Below are 15,895 nucleotides of genomic sequence, written 5' to 3' on the forward strand. Positions count from 1 at the left end.
AGGGTGAGGTGGAAGAGTGACCCAGGGTGAAGGGTGAGCTGGAGAGGGGCTTGAGTTGGGGACAGGGTAAGTTGGGGAAAGAGGTGAATCGGGAGTAGAGGTGTGTTGGTGGGAGGGTTGACCTGAGAAAGGAGTAAGTTTAGATGAGGTTGAGTCTGAAGGAAAATGTGAAATGGGAGAAGGATGAGTCAGGCAGTGGGTGACTTCAGAAAAGGGATAAATCAGAAGGAGAGGGAGGTGGGGAAGGAGTTTTCCCAGGAAAGGTGAGTTGAATTGGCGGAGCAGTAAATTTGGGAAAGGATGAGATGAGGAAGGATAAATTGGAGGATGGGATGAATAAGGTTAAATTGGAGGATGGGCTGAATAGGGGGCAGGTGGAATGGTCAAGAGGAGGTGTCATTTGGGGAAATGGGTGAATCAGAGGCAGTGATAAGGCGAATGGAGACTGGCTTCCAGGGTAAAGGCGAGTTGGAATGGTGAGTCGTGTCAGGATGCAGTTGGAAAGAGGGGTGAATAGGAGGAAAGGAGTTGAATAAAGGTGAGAATGGAGAATTGAGTCGAGGTGGGATGATGAGTCGGGCAAGGGGTGAATAGACCTGATAATTTGGGGAAGTGGTGAGGAGGAGGAGCGTGTCAGCATTTGCGATGGATTGAGGAGGTCTGATGGGAAGAGGGATTAGTTGGGAGGTGAGGTGAACTGAATCTTCAATAGTCACAAACAATGTAGAGGAAGACTGGAGATTAGCACAAGTAGTTTTTTTTATTTAAGGAGGGCAGAATGGAAAAGCCAGATAATGACAGGTTGGTGAGCCTTGCATCAGCAGTATGGAAATTACAGGAAAATATTCTAAGGGGCAAGATTAATTTGCATTTGCAAAGGCAGGGCCTAATATGGATAGGCAACATGGCTGGCTCACTCAATCGTGTCTCATTAATTTGATAGCATTTTCGAAGAGGCAACAAAGAAAAATGGTGAGGGCTGGGTAGTAGATGGGGTTGCAGTCATACAGTACAGAATGGCAATTCTTTTGCCTGAAAATCCTGTCTTCTTCAGCCATGTGACTGAATTGCTCCAGCTTTCCCCTATCCTCCGCATTTACTTGGGAACGGCAGGGTTTCTGGGCTTCCCTTTGCAGTTGCATGGAGAGGCTCCGTTGGGTATTGGCAGCTTCATTAATACAACAACCCTCTGTATTGGCTTCAGAACAAAGAACATACAACTGAGAGCATGGAAGGTGGAAGCACAGGAACAGGCCCAACATGTCCGCGCCAACCATGGTGCTAAGCTAACTAATCCCATCTGCCTGCACACGTGCCATCTGCCATATCCCTCAACTCCCTGACTATACATGTGTCTCTCTAAGTGCCTCTTAAACGTTGCTATCTTATCTGCTTCAACAAACTCCCTGGCAGCTCATTCCAGGTACACTCTCTGTGTAAACAAAACTAGTCTTTTTGCATATCTTTAAACTTTCCCCCATTCACCCCATGCCCTCTAATATGGGACATTTTGAGCCTGGGAACAAGACAACAGGATATAAACCTGTTAGAAACTTGAGTGGAGAAATGGCAGATGGAGTTTGATTTGGCAAAGCATGAGGTGATGCATTGTGTAGATCAAATGCATCAGGAAAGTGTACAGTAAACTGGGAAAAAGGCCAACTATCCACCCTATCAATATCTCTCATAATGTTATATACTTTCATCAGGTTGGCCCGCAGCCTCTGACACTCCAGAGAAATCAATCAAATTGTTTCTAACCTCTAATAAACTCCAATCTAGGCAACCTCTTCTCCACCCTCTCCAATGCCCCAACATCCTTCCTGTAGTGTGATGACTAGTACTGCACACAATACCTCAAATGTGACCTTACTAACATTTTATACTGCTGCAACATGACTTACCAACTTTTAAACCTATTCCCTCAACTGATGAAGGCATGTAATCATACGCCCTCTTTATCACTTGTGAAGCCATTTGTGAAGGTCATCCCAAAATGTATCACCTCTCCCCTCTGGATTAAATCCCATTTGCCATTTCCCCGCTCAGATTTCCAATAGATTTATATCTTGTTGTATCCTTTGACAATCTTCTTCTCTGGCCAAAACTCCACCAAGTTTCTTTTTGTCTACAAACTTACTTTTCAGACCGCCTACATTTGTATCCATATTATTTAAGTACATCTCAAATAGCAGAGATCCCAGCTCTGATCGTTGCAGGGCACCACTAACCACTCAGAAAACACCCCCACCAATTTTATATTCAACTTATCGACTCACTTTACCAAATCCTCTCCCTAAAGCATCCACTCTCCCCATTTGTATCGAGCTTCCATTAGTATCATAAGATCATAGTAAATGGACAACACGGAGGAAGGCCATCATGTCAATGATGGTCAATGGAGAGCTACCCATCCTTGTCCCACCATCCAGCATTGGGTACGTAGCTCTGAGGGTCATGGCTCTGCAACTGCTGTGTACAGGGGATGAAGAAGGGTCTCAACCCGAAATGTCACCCATTGCCTCTCTCCATAGATGCTGTCTGTCCCACCGAGTTACTCCAGCATCTTGTGTCTACATGGGATGATGATCAGGCAGTGAGTTCCAGACCCTCACCACCCTCTGGATGAGAAATGTCTTTCCTCAGATCCCTCGCAATCCTTTTGCCAACCCTTCTTTCAAAAATGCCAAACCATTTAGAGCTGGCTGACTGAGAGAACAACACATCAGCTAAAAGCTAAAGAGTACTCAGACACCTGAAAATGGGGCTAGTCCTTTAGGAAAACCCCCTAGCCATTGGAGTGTAAGGAGAATTATGTTCCCTAATGAGGGACACATAAAAAAGGGAAATTAAGTAGACGGGTGGTGAAAGAAGTTGGAATGGTGAGTGTAGGAAGGAACTGCAGATGCTGGTTTAAACCGCAAAAGTTGCACCTCTAGTTGCCCCTTTTAAATCTTTCCCCTCTCACCTTATACCTATGGCCCTTAGGTTTTGACTACCCTACTCTGGGGAAAAAAACTGCAGCTCTTTATTTTAGAAACATTAATAACTTGAAATGTGTAGGAACTGCAGATGCTGGTTTAAACCAAAGATGGACACAACATGCTGGAGTAAACCTCTAGTAAGAAGGGTCTTGACCCGAAACATCACCCATTCCTTCTCTCCAGAGATGCTGCCTGTGCAACTCCAGCATTTTGTGTTTATCTTTAGAACGAAGGATATGCACTGGGTGAATTTGCTCTATTCTTAAAACATGGTGTTTGAACCCTGGATTACTCCAGGACACGACTTGCAAAGGAAAGGAGGCATCGAGATTCAAGGGGCTATCCCAATACTATCGACAAAGTGCTAGGACCCTATAACAAGATACTATATCAACTTATCAGGGACAGGTACAAAATGCTGTAGTAACTCAGCAGGACAGGCAGCATCTCTGGAGAGAATTTCCAGCATTTTGGTTTAAACCAGCATCTTCAGTCCTTCCTTCATATTTCAACATCAGAGGTTATCTGGAAAAACCTCCTGTACCCACAAACCCCATAAATTTGGAGGACAAGGTGAGCAAATGAATATAAACAACATCACCTCTACGTTGATTTCCACCCCATCAACCATTCGCCATACATCAAGGTTCCTCCATTGCTACTGTATTAACACCTATATCTCCATACCCAACATTATTGTGGGAGCACCTTCACCGCACTGACTGGTCGCAGCTCATTACTGCCTGACCAAGGACTCAGTCTGAAGAAGGGTCTCGACCCAAAACGTCACCCATTCCTTCTCTCCAGAGCCGCTGCCTGTCCCGCTGAGTTACTCCAGCATTTTCTGTCTATCATCATCAAGAATTAGTCAGCCAGACCCAAAACACCTGGAATGAATTTAAATTAAGTTTTCCCTGTGTGCAGATATCTGTTCTTGGTTCTTGGTTTTTTGGTCCTCCAAAATATTCCAACTGGAATTTAAACTGGAGGTGGCGGAGGGAGGACTTAAGCCAGAAAGGGTTATTGGGAAGAAAGAGCACCTGCCCTGATTGTAAAATAATGATTGGGATCGGAAAGCCAGATCGAAAGGCCAATTGAAGTGCCATCACCGCTGAGCTAGTCTGTGATGGGAGAGCAAAAATGGAATCAACATTATACCATGCAGCTACCTCTAATTGTTTGTAAATAAGCCATTAACAAATTAGCTACGGCCTCTAAATTTGCCCAGTTATTCATCCAATTCATTAACTCTCACAATGCAAGAATTATTTTTCCGTTCGTTTCAAAAGACACCGTGTGATAAGAAGTGAATCATCAAGGTAAAGGAGGCACAACTAGAACACAAGGAAAATTACCTCCCATTGCCAACAAATAACCATGTGGCTAGACAGCGGCAGGCCATCTCTTTGAAATCTGCAATTATGCATCCCCTCAATAATCCCAATTAACAAAATAGAAGTAAGCAAAGATTATCATCTGACCTCCTGCTATTGCAAACAAATCTTCCAATAAGTAAAGTGACAGGTTGGGAGGACCCCTGATGAGACTCGGCTGTCTGGCCATCTGCATGCTTCTGCTTGTATCTGTGCTCTCTTTGGAATAGGATGGGTGTGAATGTCATTTGAGAGGTGAATGGCTATTCAGAGAGTGGGTAGAACAGGAATGCAGGGTCTTGAGGGAGTCTACCAGTGGATTTTGATCATCTCTGAATTGCAGGGAGATAGAGTGTATTGTTTGAATAAGAGCAGCCAACTAATACATGAATTAATAAAATAATTTTGAAAGGTGAAAACATGGTTGGGCTATGCTCCATTGGCCGGGCTGGTCAGAGTGTAAGGCAGAGCAGACTGCATAGAACGGAGTTCATTTTGCAGCTTACCATCTGTGGGTATCTGCAGGGGAGGATAACCTGTCCATTGCAGAACTCACTTGCTTTTCATGTCATAGGTTTCAGTGAATTACAAATCAGGCATATTCTACAACAGGCAGGCAGGTTTTCATCTTGAATGCCATGCTGAGAGTGAGTGGAGGTGAAGAGCGTGCTCTGTCTTTCTGCCAATGGAAAGCAAACAGGCAAATTTTCCATCGCTTCATTGACGATGTACTCGCATGCCCAGCCTGGCCATTGTTTACTGCTGAGCTGCCAGTCTGAGTATTAGATGAGGGGAAGAGCATCACAGCACTTACATTGATGGGTTTTGCCCCTCATTTGTTATTCTTCACATATAACTTTGCACCTTCTTAACTTCCCCAGCAAGGGTTCATTTGGTAGCAGTTTCTGAGGCAAAAGTTTACAGGTTTAAATGCGAAGTCCAGAGACTTCAGTGGACAAGTTTAGACAAAGTCTCACCATGTGCAAGCTACAGTCTGGAATAAGATTGATCATTTCCCAGTTGTCCCAAAGTGTACCAGTTCAACACTCTCCAGAATACAGAAATCCACAATTGTCACCCCACCCAAAACTGCACAAATACCTCGTCTTCCTCGACATCAGCACCAAACCTGTGACCTCCTCCAGAGGCAGCAGATGTCCGATGATCTCAGTGGATAGTTTCCCTCCTTGACTTGAAAATATATCGCACTCCATTCATTATTGCTGGATAATGAATGGAGTTTGAGTATCAATTCATTCTACGGATGAAAGGATAATCGGTGCCCATCTAACAATGGGAACAGGTTCATTAGCTTAAGTAGGCATCTCACTACCACCTCCTCAAAGGTAATTTGGAATCAGCACTAAACACTAGCCTTACCCTCAATGTCCAAGGGCTGAATAGAGCACCATAATACTCATCACACTTGCTGACTTTTATTTTTAGGTAAAGTGCAAATATTTAACCAATGGATTATTGCACAATGTTTACTTTATTTTGGTTTATTCTAATAAACTGATTATTATGCGCTTTTATTTTTCCAGCTTTGGAAATTATTATTGTAATATCAATTGTCATTTGATGCGTGCTGTTGGCATAAAGTGAACTTGAGATTCATCTATAACCATATAACCATATACCAATTACAGCACGGAAACAGGCCATCTCGGCCCTTCTAGTCCGTGCCGAACACGTATTCTCCCCTAGTCCCATATACCTGCGCTCAGACCATAACCCTCCATTCCTTTCCCGTCCATATAACTATCCAATTTATTTTTAAATGATAAAATCTATTGCAGAAAATGCTGTTAAACTGCCTTATTTTTCTGTTCCGTGGTTAATTATTCACAGTGGGCTATCGTGTAAGGGTGATATTTTGAATGAGCAGCTGAATATACATATTCCTTGGTTTTCTTTGCATTTATGTGACTGGGAGTCAAAATCAGTCAGGTTATATAATGGGACCGATGCCATTAAAATCTGTTTTCTGCCATTGATCGTAGCTGAATATAACCTGCCCAGTTATCTAATTAACATAGAACATGGAACATAGAAAAGTACAGTACAGGAAAAGACCTTTTGGCCTGCAATATCCACATGGCAAGCTCACATCTGCCTGCTTATTCCATTCCTAAAGGTGAAGGGTCTTGCTGTTAACTTTATATTTTCCCTTCTTAAAGTGCACCATCTCTTACTTGCGCAGATTTCCTCCATATCCATTTGCCTATCTAAAAGCCACTTAAATTCCTCTTGATCGCCACCACTCCTGACAGCACATTCCAGGCACCCCCCACCCTCTGCGTATAAAACATGCCCAACGCATCTCCTTTAAACTGTGCCCCTTTCACTTTAAAGCTATGACCCTATCTATGCCTCTCATAATTTTACATACTTCTATCAGGTCTCCCCTCAACCTACAGCATTCCAGAGAAAACAATCCAAGTCTGTCTAACCTCTCCAAATAGATAACACTCTCTAATCCAGGCAGCATTCTGGCAATGCACCCTCTCCAAAGCTTCAACATCCTTCCTGTAATGGGGCAACCAGAACTGTACACAATACACCAAATGCAGCCTAATTTAATTCCTATAGAGCTGTATCATGACTTATTTACTCTTAAACTGTATGCCCCGATCAATGAAGGCAAACATCCCACATGCCTTATTTACCACTCTGCCTACTTGTTTAGTTTGGTTAGGTTTCAAGGTGCAGCATGGAAACAGGCCCTTTACTACACTAAGCCCATGCCAACTATCGATCACCCATTGCCATTAGTTCTATATCATTCACTTCCTACACACTTGGGGCAATTTACAATTAACTGACAAATCCGCACATATTTGGAATGTGGGAGGAAACCAGAGAACCCAGAAGAAATCCACACGGTCCAAGGGGGAACGTACAAACTCCACACAGACAGCATCCGAGCTCAGGATCGAACCCGAGTCTCTGGTGCTGTGCGGCAGCAGCTCTACCAGCTGCACCACAGTATCACCCACATTCAGGGAGCTATGACCCCAAGATCCCTCTATTCTTTAATACTGTCAATGGTCTTGCCATTAACTGTATACTTTCCCCTTACATTCAACCTTCTAAAGTGCAATATCTCATACTTGCTTGGATTAAACTTGATCTGCCAATTCTGGTAGCTGAACTGTGTCTTACTACACATTTTGATAGCCTTCCTCACAGTTCACAAACTCCAACAATCATGTTTTTTTCTGAAAACTTATTAACCAACTCATCTCCAAGTCATCTATATTTATAGCAAACAATAGCACAAACATTTAAGGAACTCCCGCCTGTCACAACTATCTAGCCAAAATTATTGTCTTCCAGCAAAACCCTCTGTTGTCTATTAATACACTAATGCTGACTCCAAATGGCTGGGTCACCGTGAATCCTGTGCATCTTAGTCTTCTGGGTCAGCCTGCAATGGGGGACTTTATCAAATGCCGTACTAAAATCCATGTAGACAACAACCACCATCTTACCCTCTAGGATCACATAATTCTGAGCAGGAATTGCACACCAAGTGCTACACCATCAATCTGGTGCCTTGGCTCATAATATCTCTACCACTCAATGAATCATTGCCTCTACCAAAGCAATATCAAACAGAGTCCATATTTAAGAGCAGTCATGAAAACCGTGCAGACACTGAATCAGCTCACATAATATTCCATCCGCAAATGAATTTTTAATACTGACTCAACATACATGAAACTCTCTGCCAATGCAATTTTATGAACTCTATTCCTCAGTGTATGATGCAGAAGTGATTACTGCTATATGGCTCTTTTGCATATTGCAGACATACTGTAGTTGCTTAATCACCATTGTGTTTGCTGGAATTAAGGTACAATGACAAATGGGGAAAGATCTCAGGTCAGTATAGCTTGTTACATAGAACTGTCATGCTAGTTCCATCACAACAAGCAGGTTCCACAATCCACCTCATTTCTTGGAAGAGGTAAATACATTTGGAAAAAAAACCTTCACACAATCAAAATAATTCCAAAGAATATGACTTTCCTAAATAATGAAGAAATAATAGTGTATTGTTACTTACATTTTGCCATAATCCCACAGTGCACAGTATGGATTATAAGTTCCCTAAAAATAATCAAAGACAATAGTTATAAGTACACCTCCTCAATACACTCTTTTTGGCCAACGAGATAGGCCACAAAAAATGGTCTGCTTTCATCATAATTTCTTTGGGTGATAAAATAAGAAGTTACCATTATCACTAATATCCACATCCCAGGTATGCATACACCATGTGGAGGATGGAACTCCAGATGCTGGTTTACACAAAAACCCCCCACAAAATGCTGGAGTAACTCAGTGAGACAGGTAGTGTTTATCAGCGACCCATATGAAAAACACACGCATGTTGAAATCCAACTTTATTCCATTAAGTATACAGGAACATTAAAACATCCAGCTGCTCACGCCTGGCTTTACTGACTAGATAGAGTGCCCGAGCGAGAGAGAGAGAGGGAGTGTCTTTGTGTAGTACTATAATACCATGTAAAGGGTGGCATGCACATATGTGTGGTGAAGGTTATAAATGGCGTGAATTAATAAGGGTTAATCTACAGGCTGCATCTTTGGATAGAAGGAATGGGTGACGTTTTGGGTCGAGACCCTTCTTCAGACTCAATGGGTGATATTTCGGGTTGAGACCCTTCTTCAACCCAAAATGGCACCCATTCCCACTATCCAGAGATGATGTCTGTCCCGCTGAGTTACTCCAGCATTTTGTGTCTTGTACATACAGCATGATTGGAACATTACACCATGAATGGTAGGGCTCCAGGGTGTATTAGGAAACAGAGCACAAGTCCTTAAAACACCAATGATGGCAGCAAATGTAGATACGTTGGTGATGAAGGCAAATGTATCTGTTGGTATGATGCTTCGCAACTCAAGATTATCCTGTGCAAAACTGACGGGTTGGTCTCGGGGGATGGAGGCTCCAAGTTTCCTTGGAGCTGCATGTGGTGAACTTGGAGATACTTACATTCGCCAAGTGAGCCAGTTCGATCTCCAGCACAGATTCGCTAATTTGTGGTTCCGGTCTAACTGTTACAGCAATCACTTTCGAATTCACAACTGTGTAATTTCTGGAATAGAAGCAACAAAAAGAGAAAACATTGAACAAAACAATTGCACCAAAGAAAATAAACACAGAAACCGGCTCCTTGAATTCAGATTCTTCCCCAGAAGCAATTAAAGTTCAAGAAATAGTTAAAGTCATAAACTCCTGAAGTCACACAATACAGAAACATGCCATTCGACTCAACATGGCCATGTGGTTATCTATATAATAGACAATAGACAATAGACAATAGGTGCAGGAGTAGGCCATTCGGCCCTTCGAGCCAGCACCGCCATTCAATGTGATCATGGCTGCTCATCCCCAATCAGTACCCCGTTCCTGCCTTCTCCCCATATCCCCTCACTCCACTATTTTTAAGAGCCCTATCTAGCTCTCTCTTGAAAGCATCCAGAGATCCTGCCTCCATCACCATCTGAGGCAGAGAATTTCACAGACTCACCATTCTCTGTGAGTCTGTGTTCTAAACTCCAGAGTGTACAAGCACAAGTACAAGTATAAGTGCAGAATGTATCCTAACAGGTTGCATCATGGCCTGATGTGGTAGTTCTAAAGTACAGGGATGCAAGAGGCTGCGGAGAGTGGTGGACTGCATGAAGAGCACAACTCTCTCTATGATTGAAAGCATCTACATGAGGTGCTGCCTCAAGAAAGACGTAGGGGTGTCAGGGGTTATAGAGAGAATGGGGTTGAGAGGGAGAGATAGATCAGCCATGATTGAATGGCAGAGTAGACTTGATGGGCCACCTGACCTAATTCTACTCCCATCACTTATGACCTCATTTATCATCAAGGATCACCACCATTCGGGCTATGCACTCTTCGCAGTGCTACCATCAGACAGGAGCCACAGAAGCCTGAAGTCCCACACCACCAAGTTCAGGCATATCTAGTTTCTTCAACCATCAGGTTCTTGAACTGACCAGCACAACCATAATCCAACCTCAGTGATGGAACAGTACAGACCGCCTCTGGCAATACCATGGACTTGTTTATCTAATCATGTTTTTGCACCAAGTCCTTTGTATACTCTTTTTCACTGTCTTGGATGAATTATGCTCTGTGTTGTCTGAATCTATGTGCATGCGATGTTGCTGCAAGCAAGATTTTCACTGTATCTGTACGTGCATTTGCCAGTGAACTAAGCTTAACTTCCCTTGTTGATTGTGCATGATCTTCCCGGCATTCACCTGGGTTTCATTCATGTGTTCCTGTCTCTTCCCACGTCTCAAAAATGTGCTGGCTGGTAAGTTAATTAGCCTCAGACAGTGAATTAGTGGGCGAGTGGTTGAATCAAGAGAAGGGAGGGGCGAGTGGTAAATTGATGGAAATGCGAGGAGAATGGGTTAGGGTAGAATGCAGTGTAGAAGCCCAGCTGCTCCATTCTCTCAGCATATGACAGTCCCGCCATCCCGGGAATTAACCTTGTAAACCTACGCTGCACTCCATCAATAACAAGAATGTCCTTCCTCAAATTAGGGGACCAAAACTGCACACCAAAACAGTGGTCTCACTAGAGCTCTGTACAACTGCAGAAGGACCTCTTGGCTCCTATATTCGATTCCTCTTGTTATAAAGAGAAACATGCCATTCACTTTCTTCACTGCCTGATGTACCTGCATGTTTACTTTCATAGACTGATGAACAAGGACCCCCAGATTCCGCTGTTCTTCCCCTTTTCCCAACTTGATGCCATTAAGATAGTAATCTGCCTTCCTGTTTTGCTACCAAAGTGCTACCAAAAGTGCTAAAAAATATTATTCTCATTTACCAACAATCAGTCTATACCTTGGTGATTCAAGTACCTGTCTAGATACATCTTAAATATCGTGAAAGTATCCCCTGCCAGATTTCAACCACCATATGGGTTAACATTTTATTTCTCAGATCCTCATTAAACCTTGTAGTCTTTACCCTAAACCTATTCCATTATGTTTTAGAAATCTGTGTTGCGGAGATGTTTACTATTATCACTCCCATTTATGTCCTTGAAATTTCTGTGTACCTCTGTCAAGAATGGGTCCTTTTCAGAATGGCAGGCACATGGCAAGTGGAGTGCCGCAAGGCTCGGTGTTGGGGCCACAACTGTTTGCCATGTATATTAATGATTTGGAAGATGGGAATTAGGAGCAACACTAGCAAGTGTGCAGATGACACAAAGCTGGGTGGCAGTGTGAACTGTGAAGAGGATGTTAGGTGGTTGCAGGGTGGCCTGGACAGGTTGAGTGAGTGGGCAGATGCGTGGCAGATGCAGTATAATATAGATAACTGTGAGGTTATCCACTTTGGTGGCAAAAACAAGGGGGCAGATTATTATCTCAATGGGATTAGGTTAGGTAAGGGGGAGGTACAGCGAGACCTGGGTATCCTTGTACACCGGCCACTGAAAGTTGGCTTACAGGTACAGCAGGCAGTGAAGAAAGCTAACGGAATGTTGGCCTTCATAACAAGAGGATTTCAGTATAGGAGTAGAGAGGTTTTTCTGCAGTTGTATAGGGGACTGGTAAGACCACATCTGGAGTATTGCGTACAGTTTTGGTTTCCTAATTTGAGGAAGGACATCCTTGTGATTGAGGCAGTGCAGCCTAGGTTCACGAAATTGATCCTTGGGATGGCGGGACTGTCATATGAGGAAAGATTGAAAGGACTAGGTGTGTATTCACTGGAGTTTAGAAGGATGAGGGGGGATCTTATAGAAACATATAAAATTATAAAAGGACTGGACAGGCTAGATGCAGGAAAAATGTTCCCAATGTTGGGCGAGTCCAGAACCAGGGGCCACAGTCTTAGAATAAACGGGAGGCCATTTAGGATTGAGGTGAGAAAAAAAACTTTTTCACTCAGAGAGTTGTGAATTTGTGGACTTCCCTGCCACAGAGGGCAGTGGAGGCCAAATCACTGGATGGATTTAAGAGAGAGTTAGGTAGAGCTCTAGGGGCTGGTGGAATCAAGGGATATGGGGAGAAGGCAGGCATGGTTTATTGATTGGGGACGATCAGCCATGATCACAATGAATGGCGGTGCTGGCTTGAAAGACCGAATGGCCTCCTCCTGCACCTGTTTTCTATGTTTCTATGTTTCTAAGTTCTCCCCTCAACAGCATACATTCTGAGGTAAACGAACCCAGCTTATACAGTGTCTTCTTTTCATGGAACTCTCCATCCCAGGCTACATCCTGGTAAATCAGTTTGTGGGTGAGGGGAGATGGACTTGCTTTCTACTCTCCACTGCATCAGGCTTGGGTTCAATGCTTGTATGACTTAGCCATTGGTTCCTCAATACTTAGAGAATGGAGCAGCTGGGCTTGTACACTCTGGATTTAGAAGGATGAGAGGGTAGCTCATTAAAACATATAAAATTGTTAAGGACTTGAACACGCTAGAGGCAGGAAACATGTTCCTGATGTTGGTGGAGGTCAGAACCAGGGGCCACAGTTCAAGAATAAGGAGTAAGCCATTTAGAACGGAGACAAGGAAACAACAGAGAGTTGTGAGTCTGTGGAATTCTCTGCCTCAGAGGGCGGTGGAGGCAGGTTCTCTGGATGCTTTCAAGAGAGAGCTAGATAGGGCTCTTAAAAATAGCGGAGTCAGGGGATATGGGGAGAAGGCAGGAACGGGGTACTGATTGGGGATGATCAGCCATGATCACATTGAATGGCGGTGCAGGCTCGAAGGGCCAAATGGCCTACTCCTGCACCTATTGTCTATTGTCTACTCCCTAAGGCCCGACCATTCATGTGTAGGTTCTACCTCTATTGATCCTACCAAAGTGCAGCTTCATCCAGTGGACCTCTGCTCATTCACAACCAATTCAATTAATTTCACATGGTAGCAAGAAATGGATAAAGTCATTGGATGCATCAAAGGCTGTGGACCCTAACAACATTCTGGCAGTGGTACTGAAGACCTGCCTCAAGAACAGACCTGGACAACCATAATACTATCTCACAGGACCACCTCTTGCAGTATCGTGGAATTGCTTTATAATTATATATTTTTGTACTAATGCCTTGTTTTTTGCTCAGTCTTTTTAATTTTACTGGCTTGGGAATGTATGTGTGATTTGTATATAATTCATGTGTGTGTATGTTGTCTGAGTCTATGTGCCTGTGACAATGTTGCAAGCAAGATTTTAATTGCTTTTATCATCATGGTATTTATATGGCGGTCTAGTTGAGTTTCTGGTTTATGATGAAACCTAGGATGTTACTAATCGGAGAGCTGATGACAGTAATGCCATTGAATGTCAATTGTGGGGATTAGATTCTCCCTTGCAGGAAATAGTCATTGTCTGTCACTTGTGTGGCATGAAATTTACTTGCCTCTTATTAACGTTATGCATAAAAATGTTTCCTTTGATTCATTAAATATAACCAAGGCTGACAGATGGACCCAGCTGGTCTTTGGATCTTTGCACCTGTTTTTCTAACATTTTACATCTCTTCAAAGTGGTTTGACACATTTTCACATAATATGTATAACTGAAGGCACTATTATATTGCATATTGCTGATAGTGAAAGGGGTACAAGGGTATATTGGGGATAGTCTCCTGAGAAATTAATATCACATTGTTCGTGCTGATGTAACCTCAGTTCTGCAACAGCAGTTTTTGTTGCTGTCTGTTATCAATCAGTTTTAAATGCCATTGACCCGAAATATCAAATCTTTTACACTGCGGCTAGTCCCAGCTAAATAATTCCAGCGTGTTTTATTTTGTTTTTGATTCCAATTATCTGGGATTCTGTGGAATGTCTGTCTCCCTCTCTTCCATGAGATCATCTATGTGCATTAATTAGATCTTAAAATGCAATGAATGTTAATTCAGAGATTTATCCTCTAAATGTCTCTTTTCTCACTTTTCTTCACTTGCCCTCCTTCAACCCACATTCCTAAATCTTTCGTTTTAACATCAATGCTGCAATTAATGGAATGAGTATGTGCTTTTTTTATGCGGCTGTTGATTTAATTTCACTCCCAAACAGTTGTAATGCAAATGACTTCTTCTGTTTAGAACCCACGTCGGTTTGAAATAAAAAGGCACTGTGGAATTGTTCTTTTTAGCTCGGCATGAAATGAAGCACATCTTTCAACTTGTGCAATGGTGAAACAGCTTGGATAAAAAAATCAAATTAAATTTAGATCAAAATGAGGAACGAAAGTTGATTGCATTGTTAGAGCTGAAAATAACAATGGAAGTTGCTTCGTTTATACATCGTTTTACACTGTATTATATTTACATATTCTGCTGTGCTGCAGCAAGTAAGAATTTCATTGTTCTATCTGGGACAAATGACAATAAAACACTCTTGACTTGATATAGTGCAAAATATTTTTGTTTTCCATTCACAGTTATAATATTAGTTTTTCACTTTTTATTTGCATTAAAATTCATTTTTCTCCCCCACATGTCTGCATTTTGCACCTACTTCAGTAGATGGATTAATAATCAGGCCAAAACAAACCAGTAATTTAGGAAAGATGGTATGCAATTTCTGCGGGTAAATGCACATATCACATTTTTAATGAGCTAGCTGCAAGTTGTAGATCTGGTTGTCACCTATTCACCTTTTTCTGCCAATACAAACACAAAGGAAAGCGCGACTGTTTCAAGAAAACTTTCCATTGATTTTCCATTGACCACAATACTGATCACCTCATATATAACGAATGGACACTGCAAAGAGTCTAAAACAAAATCCTTTCTGTAATTGTAAGAGGCAAAGAGTTAATTCCAGTGCTCACTGCATGCTAGGATTATACAGACGATCAATTGCGACTTTAAGCAAGAGAGAGATGAATAACTTGCAGGAGTACTTAGAAAGAGCAAAGGAATGGAAGTGATTATATTTTTCTACAAAAAAGCTGCAGAGACTCAGAGGGCTAAATGGCTTCCTTCAAGGCCTCATAAATGAAAGGTACGATTGTTAGAATAAAATGGGAATCAAGGGATATGGCAAACCGGCAAGAAAGGCCAAATGCAGGGAGGTGGGACTAGTGTAGATGGGACATGTTGGTCGGTGTGGGCAAGTTGGGCCGAAGGGCCTGTTTCCACACTATATAGCTCTCTGACTCTCTATGACACTGTGGAAATGAAGCCAAGATCTGATTAGTCGTGAACTTACTGAATGGCTTTAGAGGACAAATGGCCCATTCCGCTACAAATTCCCATGGTTTTATGTTTTTTTTAAATCATGTATTTAATGCAAAAGTGATTTTTTTTAGTTTCATCTTATTATCACTTCTCTTTAATATTTTAAAACCATTTCTGTGCAGTCTCAGGTGCAACAGTGGGCCCCTTCCCGATGAACTCAATGCATTCTATGCATACTTTCAACAGAGGATCAGTGGTGGAATGCCACCCACTCCACCAGTCTCAGGTATGCCTATACCAACAGTTACAGTGGCTATAATGG

The 15,895-nt window shown here is 42.5% G+C and overlaps 1 protein-coding gene across 1 annotated transcript in view; it reads right to left on the reverse strand.

Moving 5' to 3' along the window:
- The window catches only part of adgrb3 (adhesion G protein-coupled receptor B3), a 711,502-nt gene that overhangs the window by 224,043 nt on the left and 471,564 nt on the right, over nucleotides 1-15,895 (reverse strand). Inside the window, 2 exon segments of the mRNA XM_055635039.1 lie at nucleotides 8,430-8,473; nucleotides 9,387-9,489. Of these exon segments, the coding sequence (XP_055491014.1) occupies nucleotides 8,430-8,473; nucleotides 9,387-9,489 (147 nt within the window).

Source organism: Leucoraja erinacea, chromosome 5 (genome assembly GCF_028641065.1).
Source record: "Leucoraja erinacea ecotype New England chromosome 5, Leri_hhj_1, whole genome shotgun sequence".
Lineage (NCBI taxonomy): Eukaryota > Metazoa > Chordata > Chondrichthyes > Rajiformes > Rajidae > Leucoraja > Leucoraja erinaceus.